The sequence below is a fragment of the Sycon ciliatum genome, chromosome 9 (genome assembly GCF_964019385.1).
Source record: "Sycon ciliatum chromosome 9, ocSycCili1.1, whole genome shotgun sequence".
NCBI lineage: Eukaryota > Metazoa > Porifera > Calcarea > Leucosolenida > Sycettidae > Sycon > Sycon ciliatum.
The window spans coordinates 13,255,235-13,272,042 of NC_088651.1; the positions used below are offsets into that span (position 1 = coordinate 13,255,235).

The 16,808-nt window shown below is 45.1% G+C and overlaps 1 protein-coding gene across 2 annotated transcripts; it reads left to right on the forward strand.

Annotated features, from left to right (window-relative positions):
- The first annotated feature begins 564 nt into the window (after positions 1-564).
- On the forward strand, positions 565-5,225 carry LOC135825339 (uncharacterized). Of its 2 annotated transcripts, XM_065338076.1 has the most exons (3): positions 565-646; positions 2,751-2,836; positions 3,900-5,225. In XM_065338076.1, the coding sequence occupies exons 2-3, from the start codon at positions 2,798-2,800 to the stop codon at positions 4,965-4,967; spliced, it is 1,107 nt and encodes a 368-aa protein (XP_065194148.1). In that variant the 5' UTR covers positions 565-646; positions 2,751-2,797; the 3' UTR covers positions 4,968-5,225. The 2 variants fall into 2 exon arrangements, with proteins under 2 accessions (XP_065194148.1, XP_065194147.1); XM_065338075.1 differs by lacking the exon at positions 565-646 and having other exon boundaries at positions 2,434-2,836.
- Positions 5,226-16,808: the final 11,583 nt, after the last annotated feature.

The window sequence follows — 16,808 nt, forward strand, 5'->3', positions numbered from 1 at the left end:
TGAATAATTAGTCAGTCCATTGTTCATGATGATCTCCGACGGTTACGGTTACGTCGGCAAGCGAGCCTCCGCCACTGCCAAAGCAGCGTGGGCTCCGCAGGAGGGTGCAAACTTCATGATCTCCGACGGTTACGTCGGCAAGCGACCCTCCGCCACTGCCAAAGCAGCGTGGGCTCCGCAGGAGGGTGCAAATCTATGAGGGAGGTTCTTCATCGTTGGAAGGAGAAGGAGGGACGTCTGTTACGCCTTCGGGAGGCTGGTCAGGGTTGTCCATCACCTGGTGGCGGATGAAGCGGCTCAAAAAATTCATAAACTTACGAACAAAAGTGCGATGCGCTCTTCACTGCAGATCAGATGCAGAGTGCAGTCAGTGCAGATCTGGTGAGCTCACCAGTACTTCAGCGGTCTAGCCACCACGTGCTGAGCACGTGTGCTGTTCACGTACTTGCTTCACCCGCATGCCACATTCGGCCAGGCAACGCTGGCCGGTGGTGCTGCTAGTGAAGGTATAAATCAGTGTTCTCGATCTTGCTAACCATCAGTTCACTAGCAGTATCTTCAAATCGCCTGGCGAGCTCAGGTATCCCTTTCCCCTGGAAACTGTAGTTGCACCCCGACATCACCAGTTGCAAGTCTCTGCTTCTAGGTAAGTCTAAACTCTGTCAACACTGTCTTCAATTTGTAATGGTTATAAATTAATTCTTTGGGACATCTGTTGGTCTCAAATATCTCTGGACTCGGATGGAGTGCCAAGGTTTAATTTATACAAAAGAGAAAGGACCAAGGAACTGCAAGTAGTTACGCTATACTGTCCACTAACACCACCAATTAAGAAACACAATTGTAGAACGTCAATGCCGGTCACAGTTGTAGAACGTCAATGCCGTCGGTCAGTGTCGTGCAATGTTTATCGCATGAGCTGATTGTTTACTAACTGGTTGTGTTAGTGGGAGGATAAAACCAGTCTGCCCCCTTAAAGTAGCAGCCTACCCAAACATTTGCTGAAAAATCGAATTTGTAAATTCATATCGAGTGCTACATCAGTTGAAAGAGCATGAATAGCTGCAAAATCTCTGAACATTTTGTCTCGATCTGAGCATCCGTTCAAGAGTTATGGTAGAAAATGTGCCCTTGCAAGGAAAGATTTTTTGTTGCACGCTGTCATTTTTTGGAAGGACTGTATTTTAATCTGAGCAGACCGTGCGCAACTTGTAGTATCATGGAAACACGCGAAAATGTGCAGAATTTTGTTCCAAGTCCAAAAAAGTCGAAAAATCGTGTTTTTAGCCACGTATGGGGCTGCACGCTGGAAGCCCGCCACCGTGCAGCAGGACTTTTGCCAGCACCACCGTGACGTTGCAGATGTGTGGCTTGATTATTGTAGTTGACGGTGATTTAGTGACCTTGGCAAGTTGGAGTCGTGTCGAGAAGTCAGGTAGGAGTCAGTACTAGGCAGTTGTGGAACATGATGGTTGTCTTTGCCGATTTTTGAGGGTATACTGGTTTTGGTGTGGAGCGCTGTAGAAAGGTCTTGCTGTGCAGGTCCCAGCACTGGATGTTGTATCAAAGGTACCACCTTGTAGCACATGCTAAACCTAAAAAAATCAAGAATTGACTTGCGTCTGTGGAAGTCTGTGAGACAACGCCCACTCCTACCGTTGTGACAGATTCCAGCTCCACGTTGAGGGGCCCTATCCCACCACCCATGCCTGCTTCTGGACTTGTTTTAGGTTTGGATCCCGCGCACGGACAGAATGGGCACGAAAATGTTAATCCGAGTGTTAAAAAGTTAAAAATATTGTAAATGCATTCTTTTGGCTCCTGGGTGGCTCGCACACCATGGCAATATGCCGGAATGTTGAGTTTTTCCGGCCTAGAAGCCTGTCAGTGAGGCGCAAGAGCTTTGAAATCATGTCCAGAGGGCCAGCATAATGGCAGGAATGTGTGGTCAAAATTTCACTCAACTCCATTGAGAAACACCAAATATACGATCAATTAAATGCCTTGTGAAATTTATGGGTAGGCTGCTACCTTAAGTTGAGAAGTAAGGTTTCCTCAGAGATACATGTAGGTGAGGCTAGTCTATGAAATACCCTCTGGGATCACTGTCCACAGTCTTCACTGACAGTTGTTGGTACTGGTGGTAGCAAAACAATACCTGAAACGAGGCGAAATCATTGACAAAGTATTTTGAGTTTCCATTTCTTCCATATGTATGTGCAATGTGATACAAAAAATACTTTTGAAGTAAAAATAATAAAAAAGTAAAAACGACCCATCTACTTCAATGGCGTCCGGCCATGACTGAACAAAACAACCCTCACGATTCTTTTGTGTGTGTGTTCTTTGGTATGCCTGGTCTTGTGTGTTGATCCGTGTTGAAAGGGTTTCCACTGCAAGGATCTTAACTACGAGGAGTGATCACCATACCCTAGCAATGGATTCCCATTACCAAGCTGTTCATTTTGATGATAATGCAGCAGTGGAATTTAGTACTCAAAAAATATTTTTTGCAGTACTAAGCAGTTTTGTAATTGCGTTCCTGATTCATTTAACTTACCGTTTACAACATACCAGAGCATCACGTGACAATAGGGAAGTGTGCACAGATCAAGAAGACTCTGGTATAGCCAGCTCCCGACATGAACCTGAAGATAGTTTCCAGCCAGGGGACCCAGTATCAGTGGAGTATGGGCTGGATAGTGTCCTTTTTGATGTCTGGCAAGCCACATTATTACCTATGCTGTCAGTTGCGGATATCTTTCAGCTGTTGGGCGCGAGCAGACGACTCAGGGAGATGCTGTTGAATGAATACACGTTCAAACGGATATGTCAGGTAACTAGCCACGTGTATTGTCTTGTTGATAAACTTCCTTTCAAGTGTAGTGCTGCAAGTGATTTCGAAGGAGGCTTTGAGTTGTAGCGTTCCTTTAATTATAGGTTAGTGCATGGCAGGGAGAGCCTTATGGCTTGTTAGTGCCCGACAGGTTAGCCTGAGGGCCGTAGGCCCGAGGGCCACCCTGAAGGGCACAAACAAGCCATAAGACCCTCCCTGCCATGCACTAACTATTTTAGAACGAGGTTACATGCATTATCTCACTTCCATTATGCTTGTGTACCATTATATTGGGTAGTTTTGTTGTTTGTGTGCAGAGAGACTTGATGTGGTATGAAAGAATATTTTCTTCTGTTTAGTTATGGTAACTCAGCACCACTTAGGACTACTAAAAGTAGAAAAGCAGCAAATGAAATGCTGGGCTCTTATTGCTAGCTTCATTCTTATTCATAGCTTGTGGAGCTATTTAGGGACTTTGAGGGCCCCTTGTCGATACCTCTACTGACTTTGATCTTCGGTTTTATAGGTTTCCACAAGCTGTTGACAAAGGAAATTCGTACAGATGAAAGAATACGGGAGGCAAAACCCGTACACACTTCTGAAATGCGTAGCTTTTAGTAGTACACCGTATATTTTATGCAGAGTTCATTACCTGCACCGTACTATAATGCATACAGGGAGTTGTACGCACCAGTTTAGAGTATATTCAGCGGGCTTTAAACTAATCCAAGGCCCTCGACGCGTCATCAAGAGTAGTAAAATAACGATTGAGCGGGATTTAAACTCTGATAAGGCCCTTGGCGGGAATGTCGCTGATTGGTCGTTTCCTGGACAACGAGACAGACCTCGTTCTAAAGTGTTTTAAATGCAGTTCCTCACTCCTATCCGGACACGCCTACGTTACATTTGAGGATAACGGGAACTTGTTGCTGGTACATGGACGGTTAGAATATTCTGAGTCACTTTTGCATACTTCGATGTTGTGATGTAATGCCACAAAGTTAGCAGTTGCATTCTTTGTTGTGTCATGTTCTCCATTTTTGTCCTGTTTTGTGGCATACAGCATCGCTACCAGCTGAGTGTTGATTTGGGCGTGGAATATATGTCAACAGCTAAACATCTCTTTATTGCCCACAGCGTGGCTAGCCTGGATGTGTTCGATGACATCACTAATCGCTGCAAGATATGCCGTCGGCCTCAGAAACCTGACCCGAACTCTGCTATCGAACATAGCGTCAGAAAGCGATTGATTGTGCAGCTATCATGCTTAGCGTTGTTGCCGCCTAAAACATTTGGTCAAGCTCCTGAATTGAGTATTTTTGGTTCATTGATGCCACACCTAGGGGATCTATATCTGTCCGCCGACGAAGCAAGTTCATTTCTCCCGAACCTTTCCTCCGATAATATCGGGAATGACTTGAACCCGCTCGGAATTGCTCTCTCATTTGAAGTGAGATTGTACAGACTAGCGGATGTGGTGAAGTGGTGGTTCCAGCGTTTCGAATCCATTGAAAAGTACCAGAAAGCCATCTTGAACAGAATAGAGCAAGAACTTGAAGAGGCGGTTTCACACATGCCTTGCACAAACTTTTACAGACGGCTTGTTGAGTTTTCTGAATGCTTTCACGGCGCTTCAAAGAGAAATGCACGCCTCTTGCCATCCCTGGCAAAGGATATGCAGATCTTTACTATACCGCGGTTCCCTATTACCGGATGGGCCTATAACCCCTACTACGTTTGGGAAAACATGTACGACCTTAAAGGGCCTCCGATTGATGACCTGTGCGCCAGCGATATGTGGATTAATGCAACCATTAAAATGGCACCTTACCATTCGGTTTTACTGTTCCTAATCAATGGATTGATACGGACGTCGCAAGTAGAGGATTACTTCATCGCCATCATGGAGTACGAAGAGTACTGGGAAAGTCTTCCCCATTCCAGGCGACCAAGTCGTGCAGCTCTACATATTGGATTGGGAGACTATCTGCTCTCGTTAGAACCAGAATCGAATCTTCGAAAGGAACTGAACAACGTGGACCTATACAACGCAATGTTGCAGTTTGGCCATGAACTTGTTCCAAATGAATCCTACAGCCTATTGCAGAGGTTCTCCACACTACTATTATAGGTTTTCGGTTCAGATCTGTTATTTTTAAATACTACCATAGCCTGAGAATCGAAGCTGAAAGTGCTCAACCCACACGTGTTTCAGACCCCGTCTTATTGTTAATGGCATCTATGTTTTCGCTTTTTCTTCATCAGCAATGTATGTTATTCATCACCTATTTAAATTCAGTCAAAACTTTCTTAACCGCAGTTGCCGCACACATCTGTTTTCCACGACATTATTCGGATAGAATGGAATTATAGAAAATAAAAAGGTCCAAGGAACCCCTAATTATGTTATCTCTAGAACTTTGAACCTTCCAAGTTGGAAGGCCATTGGAGTGCGCATCCGAGATGTGCTTGAGCTGTCGCCAGTTAGTTGTAGAACGTCAGTACCGTCGGTCAGTGTCTTGCTGAAATGGAAATAGTTCTCCCCCGGCTCCCGCCACACAGCAACGCAAACTATTGGTTGTGTAACAATTCTTATAATTATTATAACAACAAATAACGAGGGCGCAGGAGGAGAAAGACAAAAAGACTAGACTGAAAACGACGACGGGAAAAGATACCCGAGAAAAGACACGAAGAAACAACAAAAGAACAAGCAATAATAAAGCGACGACGATTTGGTATGACCAATCAGGGACTAATAGATACAGAACACATGACCAAGACCAAGACAACCAGGCCACGGACGAATCACACTGTCACACATGACTCTCATTCCCAGACCAAAACTAGCACTGCGCATGTCCAGCATCCGCTTGACAGTCACTCTCACACAGACGGAAGCAGATCCTCACACTCTGACCGTGTTGAACACGTATTCTTGCATGCACCACATACCATAAACGTCACACATCGCATCATACTCGCACGTACACTTAGACCATATATAACATCACACACTGAACTCTACAAGACAAGAACCAAATACAACAACATGCGTAAATCATAGTGGAACAGAAATCCGCAACAGTGCAATGTAATCGCATGAGCTGTTTGTTTAGTAACTGGTAGTGTTTGTGGACATTATAGCGTAACTTGTAGTTCCTTCGGCTTTTTTTGTCTTTCATAGAAACATTCGGGTAGGCGAGTATTTTATTTCGGAATGTATGTTAAGCTATGCACTCAGGTTTCTTTTAACGCAACATTATGATTATTATCTCAGTGACTGCTCTCTCCTTCCGTGGCTTCGTTGGACCCAGATGCAGCGCCATTCTTCTTCTTCCCCGAATCCTGTGTCTGTTCTAACCTTAACCCCAATGCCAGGCCGTATGCTCCTCTGCGTCATCCAGCCGAGCAAGTGAAGGAAACTAGCTTCGAGAAGCTCCTATTGTATACAACAAACTGCCGTTAAATTGTCAATAAACATGCTGAATTGTCCGTAATCGTCGAACAACACCACCCTGATGTGATTTGCTTAACTGAAACTTGGCTAGAGCCTACTATACCTTTCTGTATTCCGGGATACCTAACCTATCGGCGAGACAGACCGCCTTGTGAAAACAAGTCTGGCACCACCTCCTGGGCATACTCTTCGCGAAGAGAGATCTTTGCCGTTTTCTTTGGCAATTGCCCGGATCGCCGACACGTACAAGCGGACGGTTGACACGGCATGTTGACGTGCCAGGTAGGCTACAAATGCCAGCATGATGGTGTCTGTAATCACCTTGGTGCCGACTAGTTTGCAGAATTGGTGCAGTCGTTTCCAGGCTGTCGCGCATGTGGCGCTCAGGCACCACAACATCAACAGAGACTCGACCAGCCCGCTGTGCTGCTGTTGCTGCTGCTACTGTTGGGAGTGTTGGCTGTGCACGTGGAGGTACCACTGGTTGCAGACCCATCGATGTGGTCAAGTGGCTGTGCGCGTTCAATATGTAAAGCCACACGGCGACGCTCACCGCCATACTTGCGCTCTAGCAACTTCTTAGTGCACGGTACGCTAGTCAGTTGAAAGTACTTGAGGCTGCTTGTATTCGTTTGCATAAGCCTGATCTTTGTGAGCAGAAGAAACATGTAGTTGCGTTAAGATTGTTTTCGTAGATGCACAGCATGATTGTTTGTCTCAATACACAGTTCTAGCGTTGTAATTAGTTCCTCACCCCTGTTGCCCTTAGCTCTCACTTCACTTCAATTGTCTCACCTTCCCTCATTCTATTTTAGCACTTTGTTTTGTTCTCCTAACACATTATTGAATGTATATTAATCATTGATTCAGCATGGTTACTCATCAGTCACGGCTTTCCACTGATGATTGTGACAAGAAAATCGATTTTGGTAAACCTTCATGACTTTGTTTTAGTGTGGCGATGACAGCAGATTGTTCTCTTTACAGCTATTATAAAATTGTTGTCTCCACGTCGATTATTTGATTAATATTACGGTCATAATTTTTTTCTACAAATAGGGGCTTCAACTAATGGTTCGAACCATGGGCATTCGCAAACCAATGTAACTTATTAGAGTGTAATTGTTATTTCATCTGAGTTATTAACCTGATGATGTCAACTGTGCCAAGGAGCGCCTCCTTTTGCAAGATCGATACACTGGCTCCGGTATCCAGTTCCCTCGCAAAGTCAGCACTCGAGGGGGTCAACCCACCTAATGACCCCACAATCTTGGCCCGAACCTGCCACATCTGTCCCACCTCACGCTTAAAGCCTTGATATTTCGGTATCTTTTCCACAGATTTTCGGAGGATGTTCCTATCCAGAGGGAAACTTACGTCCACAAGGAACGCTTCATCTTTGCCCTTGATGACAATATCCGGTCTGTTTGCTCCAACGAGCGCTGCTGTTGGAATTGGCACTTTCCAGTAGATTGACACATCCGTTTTGGCACTGTACACGACGTTGGTGAGTCGGTGACTTGTGTAGTTATTCGAAATGTCCGATGCACCATACTTCCCGCACAACGTCCAGTGGAGATATTTTGCTAACCTGTTGTGGCGATTACCATAGTGAACTTCCAGCACAAGCTGTGCATTTATTATTACTACTTGTATTATTATTTTACCGTATTTCCGCGCATATAAAGCCATGGCGTTATAGGTGAAACATCGCTGTTTTGGACCAAATTTTTGGAGAAAATAGCCTCGGTTTTAACGCCATGGCGCTAAAAGTGAGAGACGCGTACATGCAAAAAACGGCCGAGTATGAACCTCGAGTACTCGTATGGTGCCGTTGCACTTTCATGTCGAACGTCCATGTTTTTTTAATTTTCCGTGAAATATTCACATTGTGAACCTATTGTGTACAAGGTGCCATACAACCTTGTGTGAAGGTATGGCATGTGACAGTGGGGATGGGTACATGCAGGGAAAATCACCGTTGCTGTAGGTTCACTGAAAGAATTGAACTCACCTTTAACGCCTGGTGCTACTTCCTCCACATTGGATTTTGTTCGCTTATCACGCCATGGCTTTATAAGTGAGGGTGGCCTTATATTCGGATATAACGCCATGGCTTTATATGCGCGGAATCACGGTATTATTTGAGGGATGCTCAAAAGGCCAAAACCTGAATCAAGGGGGTCTGCGAGAATAAAAAACGTGTACAATACGTGTACAATAAGGTGCAATTTTTGAAAGGAGGAAAATATTAAGATAAAAAAGATAAGGAGTTTGGGACCACAAATTAACACCAACCCTGGCTGGGGAATTCTGTGAGTATGACAGTTCGCTTAGTGTTACTCAACATCGCACCTAGAAAGTATTACTGTGCGTTGCGTTACTCACTCATGATATGTGTGTGCGCTGAGGTGACATCTGACACTAGCTGGTATTGTTGCCACATCATACACCAGTGCACTGTGCATTATAATTTTTTTGGAGTGTGTGTGTGTGCGTGTGTATGTGTGTGTGCACAGGAAGACCATTCTGGAGGCCTGGAATCGTCGAGATCCAGTGGATATTACCACACGTGTTCTTCGCTGCCGTCTGGAGTGGCTAGGCCATCTAGCTAGGATGGACGGCGATAGAACTCCGCTCCTGTTTGGTGCGCTCCTTCCGCCGAGGCCGGCTTGCGGTCGTCGGAAACGGTGGCGAGACTCTGTCAGAGCTGACCTTTCCGCAGTGAACATTGACCACACGGAATGGTACGACCTCGCCCAGGAGCGTGGGAAATGGCGCAGTGCGTATTCCGCTCAGCCAGTACCGCGATCGGCTCAGCGTGACACTTCTGTGCTCTGCGATGTTTGCCAGCGTACTTTCGCCCACCAGAAATACAAGAATCGCCACAAGTGCCTGGCCGAGAGGAGGAAGCCCATACCTGAGCAGTCCGGCAGCCGACTATGTAATGCGTGCGGGAGATGGTTCTTGAGTCCTGGCGGGCTAGCTTCGCATAAGTGTCTCTCCAACTCGGCTTGTGAAGTGGCGTCGGTCTCGGCTGTGGCATCGGCAGACTCGGTCCGGAAACAGCGGGTTGCCCTGCCCTGCTGCAGAGCGCATTGTCTCGGCTGCGTTCCCTGCTGCAAGGCATCCCGTGGTTTCGACCTGCATAGCTGTGCTAATTTCCTGTCCAGGAAGTAGAGCGGCGTTTCTGGATCCAGTGCTGAACTCAGTGCTGTCGACCCCTGCACAGGGGACACGTGACCATTTGATGGCAGTGTTACCAAGGACCAAGGTGCATGGGTGTGTGTGTCCCATATGGGGCAGTGGTATGTGCAGCGATTCCGAATCGATAGGTTGCGGGTTCGATTCCCGACGTTTATGGTCACACACGTCTTTCTTCTCGTTCTCAGACTCTACCTGACTATTCTTTCATTCTCCTGGTTGGTTACCAACAAACAGTATATGCCGGAGTATGTGGTGTGATGTGTGTGCGGGAAAAAAAATGAAAAATACCAAAAATAGGGATTCACTGGCCAGAAAAAGTCATTTCAAATAGCTGTTTGGTGTAAACCAGGCTGATCAGTGACTGTCAATTCTTCAGCCTTGCAAGCTGTTGACTGGTGCAATCCCAGCACAAGTTGCGGTGGCCTCTGCCGTAGCATTGCTATCATTGCCTCCAGGGATGGGTGTCAAAAAGTCAAGGGTGGTTGTGCATGGGTGTCTGCTTGAAAGCACTTAGGGGTTTCCGTGAATTTATCACCACATTGTCTTCTTTGAATAATTGTTGTTGGTAGCATACTTCTTTAATTTTATCATTATCTTTTTGATTCTGGCACGTCATGGTGGGTGCGATGTAGCACCACATAGCACCACAAATTGTATGTACATAACTGCTCCTTTGCAAACATGCACACCATTGCATACCTAATGAGGGCAATTTTGCCGAAACGTTGTACAAAATGGATTGAGAAACGAGTTCGAGTTTTGCAGAGTGAATGGGAAGAGAGGGAGATTTCTCTAAAACCTTATTTCCTATGAATGAAGCTGCAGGAAGCCTCCTCACAGCTCCTATAATTACATAATTATATTATTATATGCACGACCAACGCATATGGCCGATTGGTTTGCAGGCCTGCCTGCGAATCATGAGGTCCCGAGTTCAAGACCCGCGCTGGTAGCAGGGAACGTGTAAAAAGACTTTTTACGCGTGCTGAACTGCGCCGACACCCACGGTCAACTGGGTACTCACAGCTCGGAGTGAGAATAACAAGGATGCAGTTTACAGGGTTATGGGCCGTTACACGCCCGATTGGTTGAGAGACTAACCTCCTCTCCCCTGACTCACTTGTGAGGTCTGCATTCGCCACTAAGGTTAATAGGCATAGTGGTGGCCTGCGGATGCGAAGGCTAGTTTGTGTGTTTGTGAATATTCAAGCGATGCCGACGCGGATCCCGCGAATATTATTAAATATTACGTACGCGTTGCTGGGGCCCCCATTGGACGGAGGTTGCCCAGGTTCGCATGTGCCAAACTGATTATGCTAAAGCCTCATGACGAAAACATACAGAGAGAAACAAATCATGGGTAAACGAAACAAAACAGTATTCTTATAAGTACAACGGAAGCTAAACGATAACAAACAAGAAACAAACAAAAAATAATAATTCAACGAAGGAGAAAAGGAACGGCGGACAGACTACATTAAATTGAAAACACAAGTGCATGGACGGAGTCGAGGGAAAGACGTGAAAGGAGAAGACTAAGGGAAGGGTACACTTAGGTTGAATGAGAAGCGAGTGGGAGGTTGACAAAAGAGAAACTGGAAAAAGAACCAGCATACACAGATGAAAAATCACGAACGAAGAAGAAACAGAGAAAACAAAACAGTGAGGACATCGCAAGCTGACCTGCGAGGAATTCGGTGATGATGAGGGAGCTGGGTGGTGGTGGTCCAGACTCCTTGGCCTTCTCCACTGGCTCTAATGGAAAGTCAATCTTCAGCAACGATTCCAGGCTCTCCATGACAAATCCACATCAGTGTCCACATCCACCCGCGTCAAATCGCATTAATGTTGTCCACCCGCGTCAAATCATCCATGGAAGACAGCCTGGAGTGGAGCATGGAGGCGCTCGACCTATTCCTCAGCGATGGTCTGCCAGTTTGATAAAAGCTGTCTCTCTCCTAAGAGAGAGAGGAAAAGCGTTACCTTCTCCAACCAACTCCAACTATAATTATAATAATGCGTTAACAGAAACCTGAGTGCATATGAAGCAGAACATACTAAGAAGGCGCGGAAAGTGGTCATTAGCTACCCCAGCCATGTAGTGCTTGGAATAAAATAAAATAAATAAATAAATAACAACCTTCCAAGTTTAAAAAAACTCGCCTACCCGGATATTTCTAGTAAAGAAAAGAGACCAAGGAATTACAAGTTACGCTATAATGTCCACAAACACCACCAATTACTACTAAACAAACAGCCCATGCGATTACATTCCACTGTTGCAGATTTCTGTTCGACTATGTTTTACGCATTTTGTTGTATTTGGTTCTTGTCTTGTAGAGTCCAGTGTCTGATGTCATATATGGTCTAAGCGTACATGCGAGTATGGTGTGATGTGTGACGTTTATGGTATGTGGTGCATGCAAGAGTACGTGTTGTCAGAGTGCGAGGATCTGCTTCCGTCTGTGTGAGAGTGACTGTCAAGCACATGCTGTACATGCGCAGTGCTAGTTTGATCTGGGATTGAGAGTCACGTGTGATTCGCCCCTGGTCTGGTTGTCTTGGTCTTGGTCATTTGTTCTGTACGTATTAGTCCCTGATTGGTCGTTCCGAATTGTCGTCGCTTTATTACTGCTTGTTCTTTTGTTGTTTCTTCGTGTCTTTTCTCGGGTGTCTTTTCCCGTTGTGGTTTTCAGTCTAGTCTTTTTGTATTTCTCCTCCTGCGCCCTCGTTTTTTTATGCTATTAAATAAGAATTGAGACACAACCAATAGTTTGCGTTGCTCTGTGGCGGGAGCCGTGGGGAGAACTATTTCCATTTCAGCACGACACTGACGGACAGTGCTGAAGTTCTACAACTACCTGGCTAACAGCTCTAGCACATCTCGGATGCGCACTCCAATAGCCTCCCAACTTGGATGGTTCTAAGTTATAGAGATAACATAAGGACAGGTCCTTGGTGCTTTTTCTTTTCTCTAAACTAATCCATGGCTCTCCGTCTGAGTCCGGATAATTTCGTGGAAAACGGATGTGTGCGGTTAAGCAAGGTTTGACTGAATTTAAATGGATGGTGAATAACATACGGTGCTGATGAAGAAAAAGCGAAAACATAGATGCCAGGGATGGTGAAACGGGGTCTGAAAACATGTGTGGGTTCAGCACTTACAGTTTTGATTCTCAGGCTGAGGTATTATTTAAAAACAGATGTGAACCGAAAGCCGATAGAAGTACGGTGTAGAACCTAGGCAATTGGCGTGAGGATGCGTTTTGAACAAGTTCATCGCCAAACTGCAACATTGCATTGTATAGGTCCACGTTGGTCAGTTCCTTGCGAATATTCGATTCTTGTTCCAACGAGAGAAGATACTTTCCCAATCCAATATGTAGAGCTGCACGACTTGGTCGACTGGACTTGGGAAGACTTTCCCAGTACACTTCGTACTCCATGATGGCGATAAAGTAATCCTCTACTCGCGACGTCCGTAGCAATCCATTGATTAGGAAAAGTACAGCCGAATGATAGTCTGCCAGGTTATTGGTTGCATTAATCCATAAATCGCTGGCGTACATGTCACCAATCGGATGGCCTTTTAGCGCGTACACGCTTTCCACCATGTAGTAGGGGTTATAGGCCCATCCGGTAATAGGGAACCGAGGGATACTAAAGATCTGATTATCATTTGCCAGGGATGGCAAGAGGCGTGCATTTCTCTTTGAAACGGCGTGAAAGCATTCAGAAAACTCAACAAGCCTTTTGTAAAGGTTTGCGCAAGGCATGTGTGAAACCGCCTCTTCAAGTTCTTGCTCTATTCTGTTCAAGATGGCTTTCTGGTAGTTTTCAATGGATTCGAAACGCTGGAACCACCACTTCACCACATCCGCTAGTCTGTACAATCTCACTTCAAATGAGAGAGCAATTCCGAGCGGGTTCAAGTTATTCCCGATATTATCGGAGGAAAGGTTCGGGAGAAATGAACTTGCTTCTTCGGCGGACAGATATAGATCCTCTAGATGTGCCATCAATGAACCAAAACAGCTCAATTCAGGAGCATGACCAAATGTTTTAGGCGGCAACAACGCTAAGCTTGAAAGCTGCACAATCAATCGCCTTCTAATGCTATGTTGGATAGCAGAGTTGGGGTCAGGTTTTTGAGGTCGACGGCATAACTGGCAGCGATTAGTGACGTCATCGAACATATCCAGGCTAGCCACACTGTGTGCAATGAAGAGATGTTTAGCTGTTGAGATATAGTCCACGTTCAAATCAACACTGAGCTGGTAGCGATGCTGTATGCCACAAAACAGGACAAAAAGGGAGAACATGACACAACAAAGAATGCAACGGCTTGTGGCATTATATCACAACATCGAAGTATGCAAAAGGGACTCAGAATATTCAAACCGTCCATGTACCTGTTACCAGTTCCCGTTAGGCTACATTCACAGAAGCTCCAAAACGGCATACAAGCATCATGTTCTTTGAAGTGGGCATGGAAACATGCGCGAAAAGTGAACAATCACATCAACGTTCATAGCCATCCCGGAGATTCTTTGAAGGCGGCTTTGAAAGTGGTTTTTAGATTTCAGGCAAGTCGAAACGAGTGGTTTAGTGTGTCGAGTGCGCAGAGTTTTTGTTAGTTTTTTTGGAGAGTCCGGCACCATGCCTCGAGTGGTCTTTTCTGCAGAGGTGGAGCTACGGCTGATAAAACTATGGGAAAATACCAGCGATAAAGTGGAACTATGAATCGTATGATGAAAAGCGCTGTTGCCGGGAAGAGGATTGCAGATGAGCTGAATTTGTGCGCAAAACAGCTATCCGGAGGTGATCAGGAAATGATATACACGGCCGCTATCGTTCAAAATTCTAGCATACTCAGAGGAATACACCAGTTGTGGAGGCGTTCCACCGAGATCATACTAGCGCTAGCGGACCAAGAAATAGTATTTTTGAAATATTGAGCCAAGTGCCGCACGGTACTGGTGCGCTCAGCTCATACAGAAATCAAAATTCCCGCTCTTCGCCATGGGTCACGCGGGTCACTTTTTACGTGTTTGGCATGCACTGCATTTGACTGTGTGAATGCACAGGCGTTGCAAGTGGTTTGTACAGTCATGTAAACGCGAATTTTTGTACCGTGTGTGAATGCAGCCTTAGCCTCAAACGTAACGCAGGCGTGTCCGGATTGGAGTGAGTACCTGCTTTTAAAACACTTTAAAGGAATGCTGCAACTCAAAAGCCTCATTCGAAATCACTTGGAGCACAACACTTGAAAGGAAGTTTATCACAAAGACAATGCACGTGACTAGTTACCTGACATATCCGTTTGAACGTGTATTCATTCAACAGTATCTCCCTGAGTCGCCTGCTAGCGCCCAAAAGCTGAAGGATGTCCGCAACTGACAGCATAGGTAATAATGTTGCTTGCCAGACATAAAAAGGAACACTATCCAGCCCATCTCCACTGATACTGGGTCCCCTGGCTGAAAACTATCTTCAGGTTCATGTCGAGAGCTGGCTATACCAGAATCTGCTTGATCTGTGCACGCTTCCCTATTGTCACACGATGCTCTGGCATGTTGTAAACGGTATGCTAAATGAATCAGTAACGCAATTACAAAACTGCTTAGTACTGCAAAAAATAATTTTTGAGTTCTGGCTTCCACTTTTGCGTTATCATCACAATGATCAGCTTGGTAATATGAATCCATTGCTAGGGTATGTTGATCACTCCTCGTAGATAAGATCCTGGCAGTGGAGATCTTTTCATCACGGATCAGAACACAAGCCAAGGCATACCAAAGAACACATACACACACACACGCACACGCACGCACACACACACACACACAGATTAGATCGGGAGGGTGTTATGTCCAGTCAAGGCGGTACGCCAGTGAAGTCGATGGATCAGTTTTAATCAAAATACCTTGTAACAGATTTCGCAGCGTTTTAGGGTTTGTTTTTCTACCACCAGTACCGACAACTATCAGTGAGGACTGTGGACAGCGATCCCAGAGGGTATTTCATAGACTAGCCTTATCTAGGTCAGAGGAAACTTCACTTCTCAACTCCAACGTCCAAAAACAGTCTATTCAATTGCGATTCAAGTTCAAACATTACACCAAATTTTCGAAATTTGGAACTACTCGCAGTATCCCGGAACAGAGTTCTAAAATATATTTTCAAAAGCCAAATTAACTTTTATCCTCCCATTGTTCTCATATGGGAACAAGAATAAGGCCCAATCAGTAATGAATTAACTTACCCCAAACTGGACGAGTTGAGAACACTGAACAAAGTTTGTTTATTGCAGTTGTAGCGTCTATAACTAGGTAGATCTCACCCATTCTTATCAAAGTAAACCTCTTCAAGCTTAGAATGAAATCAAGAAGGGGTATACTTCGTTATGACAATGTTTTGGCCTTCTGCACATGGCGGGCGCATCGCGGGCAATAGTGAATTCAGTAACTCGTTCCCCATAATGACTTCACACGAATGGCTCTATCGCCCCACACTAAAGTATCATTTTCTAAGTAAAGCGATCACATGACCTTTACTTCATTTCTCCTCCACACAGGACATATCTGCAATTGAATTGCGCAAGAAAGAGTGGAAGCTTTGTCACAACTCTGAGTTTCACGTAGTACTACGATCATCAGGGGCCTGATGGCTCCAAAACGGGCAGCCTGAATATAAGGGTGAGCAAAGTGGGAAATTCTGAGGAGTATCATGGTCAGGAGCTGGCGTTAATACAATTGAATAAACATTTTATTTTACTGGAGAAAACCCCTTGATAATTCTTTGGCCTTTGGCTTTGGCTCCACCCAAGAATAAATGTAATCAAACGATTATATTAATAGAGTTTGCGAGCAACTAACTTCCCTAGCTTGACTTTCTTCGATAAGATCAATCGCTCGTATTATCGTAACACTTTCCTGGTTCCTGTATCCATAATATCAGCACAAAGAAGGGCAAATCATAAAATATTTGGCATCAAGAATGCCACTACAGACTTTGACATGGATTCTAGCGCGAAGACAAAATTAATTTGAGTTTTACCTATTGCCAGGGAAGAGAAAATTGGAACTTGAGCAGGTACACGAATGTCTACTACTAGAACAATGATCAGGACAGCTAATATGCAGATGGCGAACTGAATGTTTGTAACCTTGGGACCTCTGAGTAGTACTAGCACATGTAGCTACATGTACGTTGAATCTGACACTAAACGTGACGACCTTTACAACAGCAAAATAATCAAATCAATGCGAGCACTCACGTTCCAGCAGGGCAGTACGCCTTAAG